The sequence below is a fragment of the Cryptomeria japonica genome, unplaced genomic scaffold, assembly GCF_030272615.1.
Source record: "Cryptomeria japonica unplaced genomic scaffold, Sugi_1.0 HiC_scaffold_14, whole genome shotgun sequence".
Lineage (NCBI taxonomy): Eukaryota > Viridiplantae > Streptophyta > Pinopsida > Cupressales > Cupressaceae > Cryptomeria > Cryptomeria japonica.
The window spans coordinates 694249-710562 of NW_026728836.1; the positions used below are offsets into that span (position 1 = coordinate 694249).

Here is a 16314-nt window from a genome sequence, read left to right on the forward strand (position 1 = left end):
AAAAAAGAAATAAATCATGCTACATAACGGATGAGGAAGGTGTGATTGATTTTGATGATGAACCAACAAAAGACTCTACTAGTGATTTCGGCAATGGGAGGGAATGGGTGTTTCTGGCTATCAAGGAAGATGTTCTGACACTGGAAGAGAATGTACCTGAAGAGAAGGCACTTGCTGCTAAAATTGAAGACAAGGATGAATGGGTAATTGATAGTGGTTGTTCACATCATATGACTGGAGATAAAGGGAAGTTTCTATCTTTGCAAGAATGTGATGGTGGTCTAGTTAAATTTGGAGATGACAAATCATGTATAATCAAAGGAAAAAGAACTATATAATTGGATGGTAAGCAAAATATTGATAATGTTTATTTTGTTGAAGGTTTGAAGCATAATCTTTTGAGTGTAGGACAATTGGTGGATAAGGGATTTCAATTACAGTTCAAGGATGGAAAATGCAAAATCATTAATAGATCTGGTTTGGATATTGCAACTGGTACATAGACAAAAGGTAATATATTTCATTTGAATTCTGGTGAGAAAATATGTTTGATTGCACAAATTGATGAGAGTTGGCTATGGCATAAGAGGCTATGCCATGTGAATTTTGATTACATTGTAAAGATCAGTTCAACTAAGGCAGTTAGACATATACCTAAGATTGTTAAGCCCTATAATCTGGTACATGTAAAGAATGTCAAATGGGAAAATATGTGAGAACCTCTTTTAAGAGTATACAAGATAAATCTAATGATGTTCTTGATCTTATTCATACCGATTTGTGTGGCCTTGCTAGAGTAAAAAGTTTTCAAGTTGATAGATATTTCATACTAATCATTGATGATTATTCTAGAATGATGTGGGTTACTTTTCTAAGGGAGAAATTTGAGGTTTTTGAAAAGTTTAGATATTTAAGGCTAAAGTGGAAACTGAGAAGAGATTGAAGATAAAATATTTGAGATCAGATCATGATGGAGAATTCACATCCAGTGAACTTAATAACTTTTGTGAGAAGCATGGTATAAGGAGACAATTTTCTGCTCCCCGGACACCTCAGCAGAATGGAGTTGTAGAGAGGAAGAATAGAACTATCTTCGATGTTGCTAGAACAATGATGATGAAAGCTAGTCTACCTCACATCTACTGGAGAGAAGTAGTAAGAACAAGAGTCTATACATTCAACAAAGTACATATCAAAGGAGGAACCAGTAAGACACCTTATGAATTATGGTTTGGCAATACACCTTTAGTATATTTTAGAATCTTTGGTAGTAAATGTTATATTAGGAGAGATGATATCATTGGAAAATTTGATCTTAGATGTGATGAAGGCATATCTCTTGGTTATTCTAATGAAAGCAAAGCATATACATGTTATAACAAGAGATTGCAGAGAATTGTGGAGAGCACTAATGTCAAGGTGGATGAGCTGAATAGAAGTCAAATCAGAGTTTATGAGCAAGAACCAGTGGTGGAAATGATTATATCTGAACCGGTAGCACCTTTACCAGAATACAATGTTGAACCAGTTATTGCGGCAGTATCAAAAAATTCAACAACAATTGAAGAACCGGGAAGAGGAATAGAGAGTCAGAAGATTCCTAAGTATGTGAGATTGAATCATTCAGAAGATCAGATCATTGGGGAGAATAAAATTGGAGTGATGACAAGAAGAAGACTGGCAAGTAATGAGGTATGTTTATTTTCTCAAGTTGAACTGGTATCAGTAATTGAAGCATGTAAAGATGAATGTTTGTGGAAAGCTATTGAAGAAGAATTAGATCAAATTGAGAAGAATAACACATTGACTTTAATTCCCCGACCTAAAAAATAAGAATGTTATTAAAACTGAATGGGTTTTTAGGAATAAATTAATGAGGATGGTCAAGTTGTAAGGAATAAGGCTAGATTGGTTTGTAAAGGATATTCTCAGAAGGAAGGAATTGAATATGGTGAGACTTTTGCATCTGTATCTAGGATTGAAGCTGTAAGATTATTTATTGCCTATGCTACCCATAAAAACTACAAGGTTTATCATATGGATGTTAAGTGTGCATTTTTTAATGGGGACCTTGATGAGGAACTTTATATTGAGAAACCTGATGTTTTTTCACTTTCAGGTGATACAAACATGGTTTGCAGGCTAAGGAAAGCTTTGTATGGATTGAAACAAGGACCTAGAGCTTGGTATGCAAGGTTGGATAAATATCTTTTGAAGCTTGGTTTTACTAAGGGTAATGCCAACAATAATTTATATTATAAGATCATTGATGATGATATATTGATTCTTGAAGTATTTGTTGATGACATCATTTTTGGAGGTGAAGATAAGTTGTGCATAGAATTTTCTAAGAATATGGAGAAAGAATTTGAAATGTCTATGATTGGGGAAATGAATTTTTTCTTAGGTTTGTAGATTACTCAAACTGATAAAGGTATTTTAATCTATCAAACTAAGTATGCTAGGGAATTGTTGAATAAATTTGGTATGGGGGATTCTAAACTGGTAAGTAGTCCTATGGATACAAGTGAGAAATTGGCAAGGAAAGATGTTTTTGCACTCGTAAATCCTAAAAGATACAAATTTGTGATTAGAGGTCTGCTTTATTTGACTGAGACTAGGCCTGACATAATGAATGATGTTTGTATTGCATCTAGATTTTAGAGTGATCCTAGAGAAAATCATGAGAGTGCGGTGAAAAATATTTTTAGATACTTGCAAGGTACATCTAAATATGGTTTGTGGTACCCTAAGGATGATGACTTTACATTATGTGCATATATAAATGCTAATTGGGCTAGAGATGTTCATTACCGGAAAAGCACTTCCAATGGAGCTTTATTTCTTGGAAAGAAGTTGGTTTTATGGATCAACAAGAAACAATCATGTACTTATTTGTCTACAGTTGAAGCTAAGTATGTTATTGCTGGTACTAACTGTACATAGGTTCTATGGATGAAGAAAATGTTGAAGGATATCAAAGTGGATTACATTGGACCTGTAGTTATTCACTATGATAACTTTGTTGCTATTGACATATCAAAGAATCCAGTATTTCACTCTAAGACAAAGCACATATCTATCAAGTATAACTTTTTGAAGGAGAAGGTGGAAGAAAATGAAGTTATATTGGTTTATGTGTACACTAAAGGGTAGATTTTAGATATTTTCACTAAACCTTTATCTAAAGAATCATTTGAGTACCTAAGAGATAGGTTAGGGGTTTCTGCCCCTCTGACAGAGAATTGATTAATGCTTTTTGGCATCAGTCTAGTATGTATTATCAGAGATATTATTCATTTTATTATTGATGATACTGCTTAGGGGGAGTAGTTATCCTTATGTTTCAGTAATTTTTATTTTTTCTTTGATATTTTTGCTAGATTTTTGGCATTGATGTCAAAGGGGAGAGATATTGATGTGAAAAACTTAAGGATCTGTATACATTATGGGGATATATATATGTGTAAAATGAAGATTTACAAAGATATCATTCACATGGGGAGTTTGGTCTTTATTTCAGAATTTAATTGTTGTATCTTTGAGTGGGAGATTGTTGGTTGTCTTCCATTGGGGGAGACTTGTTTGGCATTTCTTGGTACTTAGATGTTTTTCACATCTAGTGTTTCTATCAATGCCAAAGGGGGAGATTGTTGGCCATTTGAAGGAATTGATTACGTGTTGCATTGATGTTTTGTCATTGATGTCAACACTAGCTATTTTGGATGCTTTACCGACACTCTTCTAGCCCCATTAGGTTGTGTGGTTTCTGGTTGGTTTGGATCTAACATGATCAGGTATACTCTGGTATGTTTTGGTTATGGAATTGGCTTACTCATGTTCATATTCAGGCAATTGGTTTTTGTTCTGGTGATCGGATGCTATCTTGTTTGCTTGGAAGCTTGGTTTGTGGTTTCGGCGAGGGTTTCATCAACAGAGCTTTGATGAAGATCTTTGATGATATGCATAAGTGGTATTAGTGTGGCTTCTGGTGGAGATTCAGGATGTTGATGGTGATCATGTTCGAGACTTGGTGGATTGGGATTATTGCTTTGGCGTGTATGGACCTATATTAGGTCCCGGTGTATCTAGGTTATGGACCGGCTTAATGTAACGTGTGGATTAGACCTCCCGATGTCTTTTTGAGATGTCTTATGGGTTGGATATTATTTGTTTGGTCTAAGGCTGACATGTTTTGTAATTATGTAATTGGTTTATTTTCTGGTGGCCGACCTGATTGTTTATGGTCGAGGGTTTGTATATATATGATGTAAGATCTCATTGTAGATGATATCAGTATATAGGAAAGACATATGGATATGTAATGTGCGAATAATGTAATATCATTCAGGCAGAGGATTTGGTCGATAATTGGAGATCAAGTTGGGTTTATGTAAGAGGATTTAGTCCTCTGGTATTGAGCTTAACTGGAATTGTATTCAGGTATAGGAGGTGCCATCTTTGCAGTTCATTCATTCTTCCAAATTGTAGTCTAGATTTCTATGTAGTTAGTGAAACTCCTTTTGTGATGAGCAGTGCGCTCTAGGTTGTTGGCCTTCCTACAAATGCACGCCCCTCAATTGTAATTCACATACTTAGTACAAAAGTATTATCTGACTGTGGGTAGGCTTCCCACTATGGTTTTTCCCTTTACCAGGTTTTCCACGTACAAGTATTATTGTCATGTGGATGATATCTAGTCTCTGATTATTGTTTATGTTTAATTGGTTTATCTACTATTTTGGTATTTGGTTTAAGCATTCCAGTATTAATGTTTTGGGTTCCAGTATTAAATTTTTTAATTCCTTAAGGTTCTGGTAATCTGAGACAACTGATTCACCCCCCTCTCAGTTGTCTTCTAGTTATTTGAACTGTCTAACAAGTTTGAACTCTTGTTTAAGTTGCAAGTCTCTTTTCTAAGTAGATGAGGTGAAGTCCCAAACGTCCGTAAATTCTAAGACACCTTTTTTGAATAAGATCTTACTTTGTAATTGGGAACAAAGAGCAAGTTGATCATCAAAGCATATCAATTGATTCCACCAAATAGATGAAGATGATAAGCTCATTTCATGGCTAAGATCTTATTCATTTCATTCAAGAAGGGGAAACACAATCTGCTACACTTTCCATATGCTTAAAAGTTTTCTAGAAGAATGAGGTTGAAAGTATCTTGCCATAATGATTTTATCTTTCCACCCAACTTCTTTCCAAGAATTGTTGGCTCTAGCGGTAGCAATTTAGTGTCTAATAAGTGACCTCAACGGTCCTGCTCCATGAAGACTTCCTCTAATCCATTTGGTAATTAGGAGGTCCTACTCCATGAAGACTTCTTCTAATCCATTTGGTAATTAGGAAAACTCCTTGTGTAAAGGGGACAATCAGTCCTCACCTGCTTTTCTTTTTGGTTGAATACAATGTGACCATGAAGCAACAACATGTCGTATTTTATTATTCCATCTTCCCCACAAGAACCTTCTAATCAATTGTGTTTGTTGAAATATATCTATTTTTCGAAGGGAGCCAACAAGATGAAATGTAGACATGGTTGGCTATGAGAATTTAATTAGCAATTTGAATGGAACCAACCATTGAGAGAAATGTGTTTAACCAATGTTCAATCTTCCTTTTTAATTTGAGCATGAACCATTTCAACATTTCAAACAATGAGACTCCTATCATAAATGGGATGCCAAGGTTTCTTGAGATCACACCATGATAGTTGAATTTCCATTGGGAGGGAATCTAAGAGGGTGATTGATCAACTAAAGTCATCCAAAATTTAGTTTTATTAGGAGAAATTAGAGAGCTAGAAGAAGCATAGTATAAGTCTAAGATTTCAAGAGTTAGTTGAGCTCCTCTTGAGAATTTTGAAAATAATAAGATATCATCAACAAAATGAGAATTTGAAGCCACTTCATCACCTGATAGAGAAATGCCATGGATAATTTTTTGTTGTTTAGTATGATGTAGAAGGTATCCAAGGGCATTAGCAATGAGCACATAAAACAAGGAAGCTAAGGGACAACCTTGTCTTATTGATGTTGAAATTTTTGAGGGATTCCAAATTCAAAATTTTAACATGAAAATTATTTGAGCTCAACCACTTGAATAATTTTATTTATTTACCATGCAATATTTTTATTTATTCATTTTTCTTTTTTTTTAATGCTTTCTTTAACATTGTAATGCATAAATATTTATTTTTAATAGTTATGGTTCACTTAATTTATTATTATTTATTTAATGGTTGCTATAATCAAAATATAGAATAAATAGAAAGCACCTTGTAATGAATTAATTCATTAGCAGATGGTACTTGCATACTTACACACATTGTAGAGCTTATAGTTTTCTCCAAACAATTAAAAATATTATATGTGATTCTAGCAACTTTTTGTTCAAATATATTTTCACTAGTACTTTTGGAAATATGAGCAAGATCAAATTGAAAGTTATCTTAATATTATGATGCAAGTGTGATATAGATCCATAATGATCTTTATATAGATCAACAATTACTTCAAAAAAATAGTGTATTCATTAGAAATCCATTCAATGATTTAAGTGTTAAACTACAAAAATATTCTAAACTTTTGTAGACAAATGCATTGAATAGAATGATGCCAATGAGAAATGTGAACCTAGGAATATATAATCTGAATAGGTTAAAAAAAACAAAAAAAAAACTATATATCCCATCTTGTGAAATAAGGAAGAAAAGTATCACTTTTACGTAAACTAATTTTTTTTTCCCAATTTTCATATTAATTACATATAAATGTTTAGAACTAGATTATTTGTTGTACATCAGGTTTTTCACAATCATTTTTTTTTCATATTTATGAACAGAGTGATTTTTTTTTAAAAAAATTCCTTTCTTCATGTAAATATACGAGCTTTCTATTAGATGTAGGCCATTTCAAAATCATGTGCAACAGATTAAATATTTGCAAACATTACATTATATAATCTTGATTTATCATAACAATTAAACTATGTGCAATAATATGCTAGGTGAAGCCACCAATAATATGCTTTGTCTTCAATAAGGAGAATACACCAAAAAGCCATCCTTAGCAAAAAAAAAGTCATGTACACATTTTTTTTTTATCAATTGGTAATGAGCCGAAGCCGATAAGATGTACATACCATACCCCCTTGCGGGATTTGAACTTGTGACCTCTCTTTTAAAAGAACAAGTTCTCCACCACTAGGTCGACTGAAATTGTACAAGTCATGTACACATGTTTGTAACAATCAAAAGATTTCATTATTAAATTTTAAAGTGGTACAAATTATCCACAAGTAATACACAAAATAACCAATGAAAATTTGTCTAAAAAGATAACTACTAATTTCCATTTAAATTTTAACATTGTAATATTTTAAATAAGGATAATTACTTTATAGTGAAAAATTATAACTCACCTTTTATAGATGTATTCGTTTATAGTGTCAGGTCCAAGTCATCTATGGAAACACAATTTTTATCTTAATTTAGCATAACAATTAAACTATATACAATAATATGTTGGGTGAAGCCACAAGTAATTAATGTGTTTTTGTCTTCAATAAAGAGAACACACCAAAAGCCTTCATGTACACAACTTTATAACAATCAAAGGACTTCCTTATTAAATTCAAAATTAGTACAAGTAATCCACTAGTAGAAAAAATAACCAATGAAAATTTGTCTAAAAAGATAACTACTAATTTCTGTTTAAATTTTAACATTGTAATATTTTAAATAAGGATAATTACTTCATAGAAAAAAAATAACTCGCCTTTTATAGATGTATCCCTTTATAGTGTCAGGTCCTTCATCTATGGAAACACAATTTTTATCTTGATTTAGCATAATAATTAAACTATATACAAAAATATGTTGGGTGAAACCACCAATAATATGTTTTTGTCTTCAATAAGGAGAGTGCACCAAAAAGCCTTCTTTTGCAAAAAAAAGTCTAGTACACATATCTGTAACAATCAAAAGATTTCATTATTAAATTTAAAAGTAGTACAAATAATCAACAAGTAACAAACAAAATAACCAATGAGAATTTTTCTAAAAATATAACTATTAATTTATATTTAAATTTTAATATTGCAATATTTTAAATAAGGATAATTGCTCCATAGAAAAAAATTATAACTCACCTTTTATAGATGTATCCTTTTTATAGTGTCAGGTCCTTCATCCATGGAAACATAATTTTTATATGGATTTAGCATAACAATTAAACTATATACAATAATATGCTTGATGAAGCCACCATTATTTTTGTTTTTGTCTTCAATAAGGAGAATACACCAAAAAGCCTTCCTTAGCAAAATTATAGTCCTATACACATATTTATAACAATCAAAGGATTTCATTATTAAATTTAAAAGTTGTACAAATAATCCACAAGTAATAGACAAAATAACCAATGAGAATTTGTCTAAAAAGCTAACTATTAATTTCTATTTAAATTTTAACATTATAATATTTTAAATAAGGATAATTACTTTATAGAATAAAAATATAACTCACCTTTTATAGATGTGCCCCTTTATAGTACCAGGTCCTCCGTCTATGAAAGAACAATTTTTATCTTGATTTAGCATAACAATCAAACTATATACAATAATATGTTGGGTGAAGCCACCAATAATGTGTTTTTGCCTTCAATAAGGAGAATACACCAAAAAGCCTGCCTTAGCAAAAGTAAATTCTTGTACACGTATTTATAACAATAAAAGGAAATTACATTATTAAATTTAAAAGCGGTACAAATAATCCACAAGTAATAGACAAAATAACCAATGAGAATTTGTCTAAAAAGCTAAGTACTAATTTCTATTTAAATTCAAACTTTGTAATATTTTAAATAAGGACAATTACTTCAAAGAAAAAAAAATAACTCACCTTTTATAGATGTATCCTTTTATAGTGTCAAGTCCTTCATCCAAGGAAACACAATTTTAAGGATTGCATCAACTTTACTGAAATATTTCCTTCTCCAACTCATTTTTATCAAGATCAATGACACTATTCCTCCAAATGCTACTCCATATGACAATCCTTATGCTATTCCATACAAAGGATATTTAGTGTTTTTCTTTTCTTTGTTAATTGAAACTTCAGGAGGACGAGGAATATATTGTGGCCAAGAACAATTTTTGGGTAGGGGACACCCCCATAAATTAGAATTTTCTGAATAAGAGGATTCTCCAAATGTACTCATCTGTGTTCCTTGGGGTATACTTCCTGAAAGGTGGTTGTTTGATAAATTTAGGAAACCTAAAGAGCTAAGAGATGTAAACTCCATAGGGATTTTTCCAGAAAATTTATTTCTTGAAAGGTCTAATGACTCTAGCTGGCCCATTTCTCCCAAACTACTTGGAATGGTCCCATTCAAATTGTTCATTGAAAGGTTCACAAACCTTAACCCCTTTAAATTCCCAAAATCAAAAGGAATTCCTCCATCCAATTCATTGTTTGATAGATCTATGGCTGTGAGAGTGGAAAGAATATATGTGTAGTGCTCTTCTATACCCTTTGAAGTCATATCCAATCCATCCCGATATATTTGCCCATAATAAAAATTGGACAATACAATACCATCTTGGTCTTCTATTGTCATTGCTTGCAATGATACAATTGTGTGTGGAATTAAACCTGAGAAATGATTGGAAGAAAGGAGCAAGATCTGAAGGTATATTAGTTGGCCTATGGCTGAAGGAATATTCCCTATAAAATTGTTTTTCTTCATCACCAATACTCTTAGATCGGAAAAATTTCCAATTGTTGGTGGCATTTCACCTCCAAAAAAGTTGTTCCCGATATCAAGAACTTGTAAAAATGAACAATTTGATATTGAAGGTGGAAAAGATCCAATCAGGATATTACCATGAACAACTAATGACTTTAATTGCCATAGTCTACTAAATTCATATGGTAAGCTTCCCTTCAAACTGTTGTTTCCCAAATTTAAGACAGTGAGAGAAGAGCAATTGGACAAGCTTGCAGGGATCATTCCACTTATTTTGTTGTTTGCAAGATTTAAAAACTGGAGTTGAAATAATTTTCCCAGGCTATAAGGAATATTGCCACTAAATAAATTGTTTGCAAGATTTAATATTTGGAGTCGAGATAATTTGCCCAGGCTTGAAGGAATCTTGCCACTGAATAAATTGTCATTAAGCAACAATATTGAAATACTGGAAGGCCATATTGATGGGATACATCCACTCAGTCCATTTCTTGACACATCTAACTCTGAAAGTTGTGTGCATATTGAAAGATTTGAAGATAGGCTTCCTTCTAGATGATTTCCTGAGAGATTTAAATATTGCAACTGAGGGCTGGTTTCCCATAGCCAAGAGGGAATTACACCCACAAGACTAGCATTTGTTAATTCCAACCTTTCAAGTGAGAATTGTGTTGAGATCCAAGGTGGAAATTCACCATCAATTGTACATGACATTAAAGACAACTCATATAATTGAAAGGATGGAATCCAGATTGCGCTAATATTTAGCACACAATCAGATAAAGACAAAGAACTTAACCTTGTAAGCTTGTGAAAGAAATTTTCTGAAATCAACTGGTGGTGATTTAGTGACAGGCCTAATACAAATAAAGAAGGTGGAAGTGAGGAAGAAGAGATGGTTTCATTGAAACGATTGCTAACACCATCCAACACCTGGAGTAAAGAAAGATTGCCTAAGGAATCTGGAATGCTTCCACTAAGCTGGTTGTAAGAAAGATATAAGTTTCTCAACAAAGAGAGACTTCCAAGAGAAGCAGGTATGCTTCCACTAAGCTGGTTGTAAGAAAGGTGAAGTTCAGTTAAAGAAGAAAGGCTTCCAAAAGAAGCAGGTATGCTTCCATTAAATCGGTTGATAGAAATGTCAAGTTTAGTTAAAGAAGAAAGGCTTCCAAGAGAAGCAGGTATGCTTCCACTAAGCTGGTTGGAAGCAAGGTCAAGTTCAGTTAAAGAAGAAAGGCTTCCAAGAGAAGCAGGTATGCTTCCACTAAGCTGGTTGTAAGAAAGGTGAAGTTCAGTTAAAGAAGAAAGGCTTCCAAGAGAAGCAGGTATGCTTCCACTAAGCTGGTTGTAAGAAAGGTCAAGTTCAGTTAAAGAAGAAAGATTGCCAAGGCAGGTATGCTTCCACTAAGCTGGTTATTCCATGAGAGATCAAGATCTGTAAGACAGGTGAGAGAACAAACGAAAGGGGGAATCATCCCACTAAAGCTATTGAGAGATAAATCTAAATAGCGAATATAAGAGAGATTTCTCAAACAGGGAGGAAAGACAGTACCTGATGTAAGATAGATTTCCCTAACAGTGAGAAAACGAAGTTGGCACAGGCTCTCAGATATCACGCCTTCAGCACCGACATAGCGTATGTCAAGAGAGACAACGTGGTTGGTGTGATTGTGGGATTCATGGGAAAGACAGCTGGTCGAGAGTAATGGATGGGAAAAAGAAGAGCGTGGAGAGAGGAAAAGGAAGACAAGCAAAACAGACATGAAAACTAAAAGCAGCTTGTGTGAAGGGATGGCCATTCTATTTGGGATGCAGGAAAACGCAGATTTAGTAATTAACCAAACGTCTTTAATAAGTTTGTGTCATTACCTTGCACTTGCACTTTCTGCAAATTTAAAATTATTTTAAACTTAACGACTGTCGGCAGTTTTTTTTGGAGAAAAGCGTTTTTTTGGTGAAATTAATCAACCGAAATTTGAGGGAATCTCGAGAAGCAGAAAAGCGGTCATGATTAGTTTGATGCCTACAAATTAAAATATGATCTTTAGAGGTGATTAAAATATGGAAACTTCAAGAATGTGATCTTCAGTAACCATATCTTTTATATAAAGAAACTTCTTATATTTCTCATTAAGCTCACTACCTATTAATTAATAATAAGATTTACAGATTTTTAATAAATAGATTAAAAAAATAGGTTGTAAATCCAACTAGTGATATAAAATAGATTTTAAGTTTTTAACATACATTTTCTAAATATTTGGTTAGAGTATATGCAATTTAGAATTCATTAAATATAATTTTTTAAAATTTGTAAAGGTTTATATTTGAAGATCATAATAATATATTGTTATTATTTACTTATATTGAAGATGTTTCTTTTATGAAAGCAAGCAACTTTACTTTGAGTGATCAATGACACAAAAATTATCATTAACCAACTAAACATCAATGAAAGATGAAACAATAAACAACAAACACTAAACACATGAACACTAAAATTTTACATGGGAAATTCAATGTGGGAAAACCCGTAGTGATAATCACACTCACAATATAAGTGATTGAATACAATGTTTTAGGCACAAGGCCAAGGAAGCTCACTACTCTTGATTTGGACTTGTAGGATAAGGCACACAACCTTAGGGAAAGATACAGTGGACATACATTATTGAGATTCATGATCCTAAACCAAGATATAGATCTACCAAGCTACCAAAAGGACTCGATACTTTTTGAAAAACATTGAGAAAAGATGAATTGAATCTAAGTAGGATCTCTTTATCATAAATACATCACAAGTTGATATATTCACACTTTTTCCTTCAACACATGTACTTCTACATCACCCTCAACCAATCCACACCTCAATTCACACACTTGCACATCTATATAGATCAACTTATTCATCGACACACTCAAATGCATCGGTCATAGACAATCATAAATTACACAACGTCAACTACAATGAAGTATCTCACTAAATGTGGTCCACTCTAGGAGATAAAGGGGACCACAATACATCACAACATGTCTTCCTAAGTTAATTCCAACAAACTACACACACCAACACATCCTTCAAAGTCAACATCAAACGTAACATGTAGATAAACAATAAAGCACACTAGCCAATCATCCCAAAATAATTTTCTAGTGCAAATAACTTAATATGTACCTTCACATGCCCCAATAAAACCCATAACAACATGTTAACTCAACCTCCAATCAATATCCAGACCAAAAGAGTATGATCCAAATAAGATAAACCAACTGAGTTGGCTAGAGACCAATACAATAGATAGCACCAAACAATAAAACAACATAACTTTAGTTGCAGAGAAAACCAACACTTGAATTTTTAACTATAGCATTCCATGAGCAATAAGAACATGCCCTCCAAGCCAAAAAACTTGAACTAACACTGCAGAGTGATGCAGAGCACTCTTTGGACTAGTCTTAATAAATAACCTCACTATTAACAAACTACAACAATCAACTTCAACATTCAAAGGACTAAGGACCTAAAAATATAATACTGCAACATCCACAAAAAATAGGCATTAAATCCAAAACTGCAATTCATCATCTTCAAAAGCAGAGGAATGCAAAGAATTCTCCCATTAGGACTTTAAATACTCTTTCTTGTGTATTTCAACTTCCTTTATTGCCACCTTTTAGAAACACCACATACTCACTCAATATTACAACTAGACATCATAACAACATTTGAACTCTCATTTTCAGATCATACAATACCAATTAATAATTAGATCAACGTTAATGACCACAATTGTACTAAGAGCACAACTAAGCAACTACAACTGCCTCTTTACCTATGTCATTAATACACACAAGTGTGACATTAATGACAACACCATGCAAATTGTAAATTGTAGACACCTATAATACTCCTTTAATTAAATAAATATTTATTATTTATTTATTTTATATTTTATAATGTCTTGGAGGCCCCTGCTTATCGTCTCTCACAAAGACAAGGTTGCGAGGTGCCCCTTAAGTTGTTGCGCTTTTGAGTTTAAGGAGACTCCAAGTGTGGGATTGATTTTTCTACCATTGGACATTGACCTTATGAATAGCCCATTTTTGGTGTGTCTTCTTTTGTGATAAGATCAATGGAAATTTGGGCTTTGAAGATTGTAGGCCATACTCTTGTTATCATTAATCACACAACAACCATTATGTCTTCTTTTTTGCAGTGTTTTCTTGCCACAATTATCATCAAAGAATTAGATTTGGTCACATTCAATACCGAAAAAACAAATTTATACTTGGACAGGCATTAGGCAAAAAAAACTTCCCCAAAAATGTGTCTCTAAGACTTCTTGTTGCATTTGTGGCACTTTCCATCACATCTCTGAGACATCTTGTCGCGTATGTGGCACATCTTGTTGTGTTTTCGATATCTATTGTCATGTCTATTTTTATGCAAAAATACATATTTGGACATTATTATTGTGTGTTTAGATCTTAAAAACACATTTGTGACATATATCATTGCATCCCTAGTATCTTTCTACGTATTTGATTAAAGAGATTGACAGAGTTTCCCAACTAATTCATTAGGATTCCTAGTCAGTCAACCATTAGGTCACCATTTCTACCTTTTCATTTTTAGTGCTTTCAAACCCCCATTCATCCAAAACACCAACCTTGAGAGAAGTTAAAAGTTATATTCTTGTCCTCACTATCTTGCATCAAACTTTGATATCACCAAGTGGTCTCTTCCTTAGATCTATCATCTTCAAGTAGGACACCATTATAGTCTCTTGAGTTAGGATACCTTACCTTGGAATTTGTCATGTTATGAGAAGTCATATCTTGCTTGAGTTATCGATTCATGGATATCTATCATAATCCTAATTCTATCATCATTTGGAATTTCATTTTAGGACCTTTACAAGGAAAACTCCTGACTTTTGGTCATTATCATATATTTGCCCCATCATTACCCCTTGGTCATCTTTCCATTCCCTCAAGTCAAACTGGGATCTTATATGATTGAAACTAGTGCCCAAAGACTCAAAAGAGAATCCTAGGAAGCTTAAAGATCTCAAGACATGGATACTTATGCTTATGATGAATAAGAGTTTTACAACACTAGGAATTTCAAAATCTATAGTAGTGAGCAAGATTCAGATGATGAGTCCAACTCAAAATTCAACAAGTTGCTTGAGACAATCTTACTCAAGGATCCACAATTGTATTTCTTAATGATTTCTCAAGATGGTGTCAAGTTACCTCCCGATTTTGATGTGTCTCGACTTTTGGAGGTCAACCAAGATAGTGTCGATGCTAGTTAAAATAGACATATTGATACCCAAGTGTTTGAATCACCTTCATGCCTTTTGCAAAAAACTAGACATCCATATCCAAATGCGTATTTGATGAACTCATGAGCAATATCATACTAGTAACCTTCATAGTTGAAGAACTACCAATACACGTATTAATGACCAACACTAAGATCGACATCATGATACAAACCAAGGTCAAGTTTGTGTTCGTACTTTCACTAAACAACCTCATGTTTCATTAAAGGAGAATCAACATGGTCATATCCAAGGTTAATGTCTCGTGGTCATGGTCCCACTAGACAACCTGATGTTTTATTTGATGATCAAAATGAAGGTCATGTTTCTAATACCCATCATAATCACATTCATGATTCTCACACTCATTCAAGGTTCTTTAATCAATACCAAGGTCATATTTTAGGTGGTTAATATAAAAATTGCATTCCTCCTCCCACCACCTCCAAAAGACCCATATAGTTACATTCCTCCACCCAGTACCCAATATCCTAGTTATGTACCTCCTCTCGCTAGTCATTACAACACCTTCATTACACCTCCCAATGATATTTGCAACAACAAGTGAAGGAATTAAAACAATAAATGGATAGTATGCATACTCTTCTTAAGAACTACATGCTTCAAAATATTTTTCCTTATCCCTTTGATAGGAATATACCCATACCACCCTTTCCCTCTAATTTTGATGTGCCTAAATTTAACAAGTACAAGGGAAAGGGTGATCCTAAGAAACATATTAGAGAATTATTCAGTGCTTGTATATAGGTTTCTCATGAAGATTCCTACCTAATTCACCTCTTCCCTCATAGTCTAGGGGGACAAGCTATGGAGTGATTTTCACGATTACCTCCTGGGATTAGTTCTTGGGGTGACTTGGCTAAGAATTTCATTCAACACTTCTCCTAAAAAACAAGTATGAGGTCTCAATGACAACTTTATATACCACATACTTCTAGTGCAGGACATACACATATATTGACAACTACAGACTATTTTACTAAATGGGTTGAGGCCATTCCGATATGAAAGACATCCTCAGAAGGTTGTTTGTAACCTTTTGAAAGAGAACGTCCTGGTTCGATTTGGGGTCCCGCTAAAAATTGTGGCTGACAATGCTACTAATTTCTCTTCTATCGAGATTTCTTTATTTTTCTATGATCATGGAATCTCTCTTGCTCACTCTGATTATTATCCTCAGGGAAATGGTCAAGCTGAATCCAGTAATA

The 16314-nt window shown here is 33.3% G+C and overlaps 2 protein-coding genes across 4 annotated transcripts; both read right to left on the minus strand.

Annotated features, from left to right (window-relative positions):
• Nucleotides 1–8179: 8179 nt before the first annotated feature.
• LOC131068162 (receptor-like protein EIX1) lies at nucleotides 8180–10238 on the minus strand. Of its 3 annotated transcripts, none has more exons than XM_059214881.1 (3): nucleotides 8909–10238; nucleotides 8534–8573; nucleotides 8180–8341 (listed from the first exon to the last, which is right to left on the minus strand). In XM_059214881.1, exon 1 carries the CDS (start codon nucleotides 10017–10019, stop codon nucleotides 9066–9068), a length of 954 nt encoding a protein of 317 aa, XP_059070864.1. In that variant the 5' UTR covers nucleotides 10020–10238; the 3' UTR covers nucleotides 8180–8341; nucleotides 8534–8573; nucleotides 8909–9065. The 3 variants fall into 3 exon arrangements, with proteins under 3 accessions (XP_059070864.1, XP_059070863.1, XP_059070862.1); XM_059214880.1 differs by having other exon boundaries at nucleotides 8534–8617; XM_059214879.1 differs by having other exon boundaries at nucleotides 8534–8665.
• Nucleotides 10239–10479: 241 nt separating this feature from the next.
• On the minus strand, nucleotides 10480–11554 carry LOC131860471 (receptor-like protein 35). Its single transcript, XM_059214874.1, has 3 exons — nucleotides 11216–11554; nucleotides 10620–11096; nucleotides 10480–10512 (listed from the first exon to the last, which is right to left on the minus strand). The coding sequence occupies exons 1-3, from the start codon at nucleotides 11552–11554 to the stop codon at nucleotides 10480–10482; spliced, it is 849 nt and encodes a 282-aa protein (XP_059070857.1).
• Between the last annotated feature and the right edge of the window lie 4760 nt (nucleotides 11555–16314).

Excerpts from the sequence above, each read along its gene's own strand:
- LOC131068162 (XM_059214881.1), bottom strand. The coding sequence starts at position 10,019 with ATGATCCCTGCAAGCTTGTCCAATTGCTCTTCTCTCACTGTCTTAAAT.
- LOC131860471 (XM_059214874.1), bottom strand. The coding sequence starts at position 11,554 with ATGGCCATCCCTTCACACAAGCTGCTTTTAGTTTTCATGTCTGTTTTG. Across the intron at positions 11,097-11,215 it reads GTGGGATGATTCCCCCTTTC|CTTAGTGGAAGCATACCTGC; the intron begins GTTTGTTCTCTC and ends TCTTACAACCAG. Across the intron at positions 10,513-10,619 it reads CACTTCCACCTTCTTTATTT|CGCAATCTGGATTCCATCCT; the intron begins GTATTAGGCCTG and ends GCTAAATATTAG.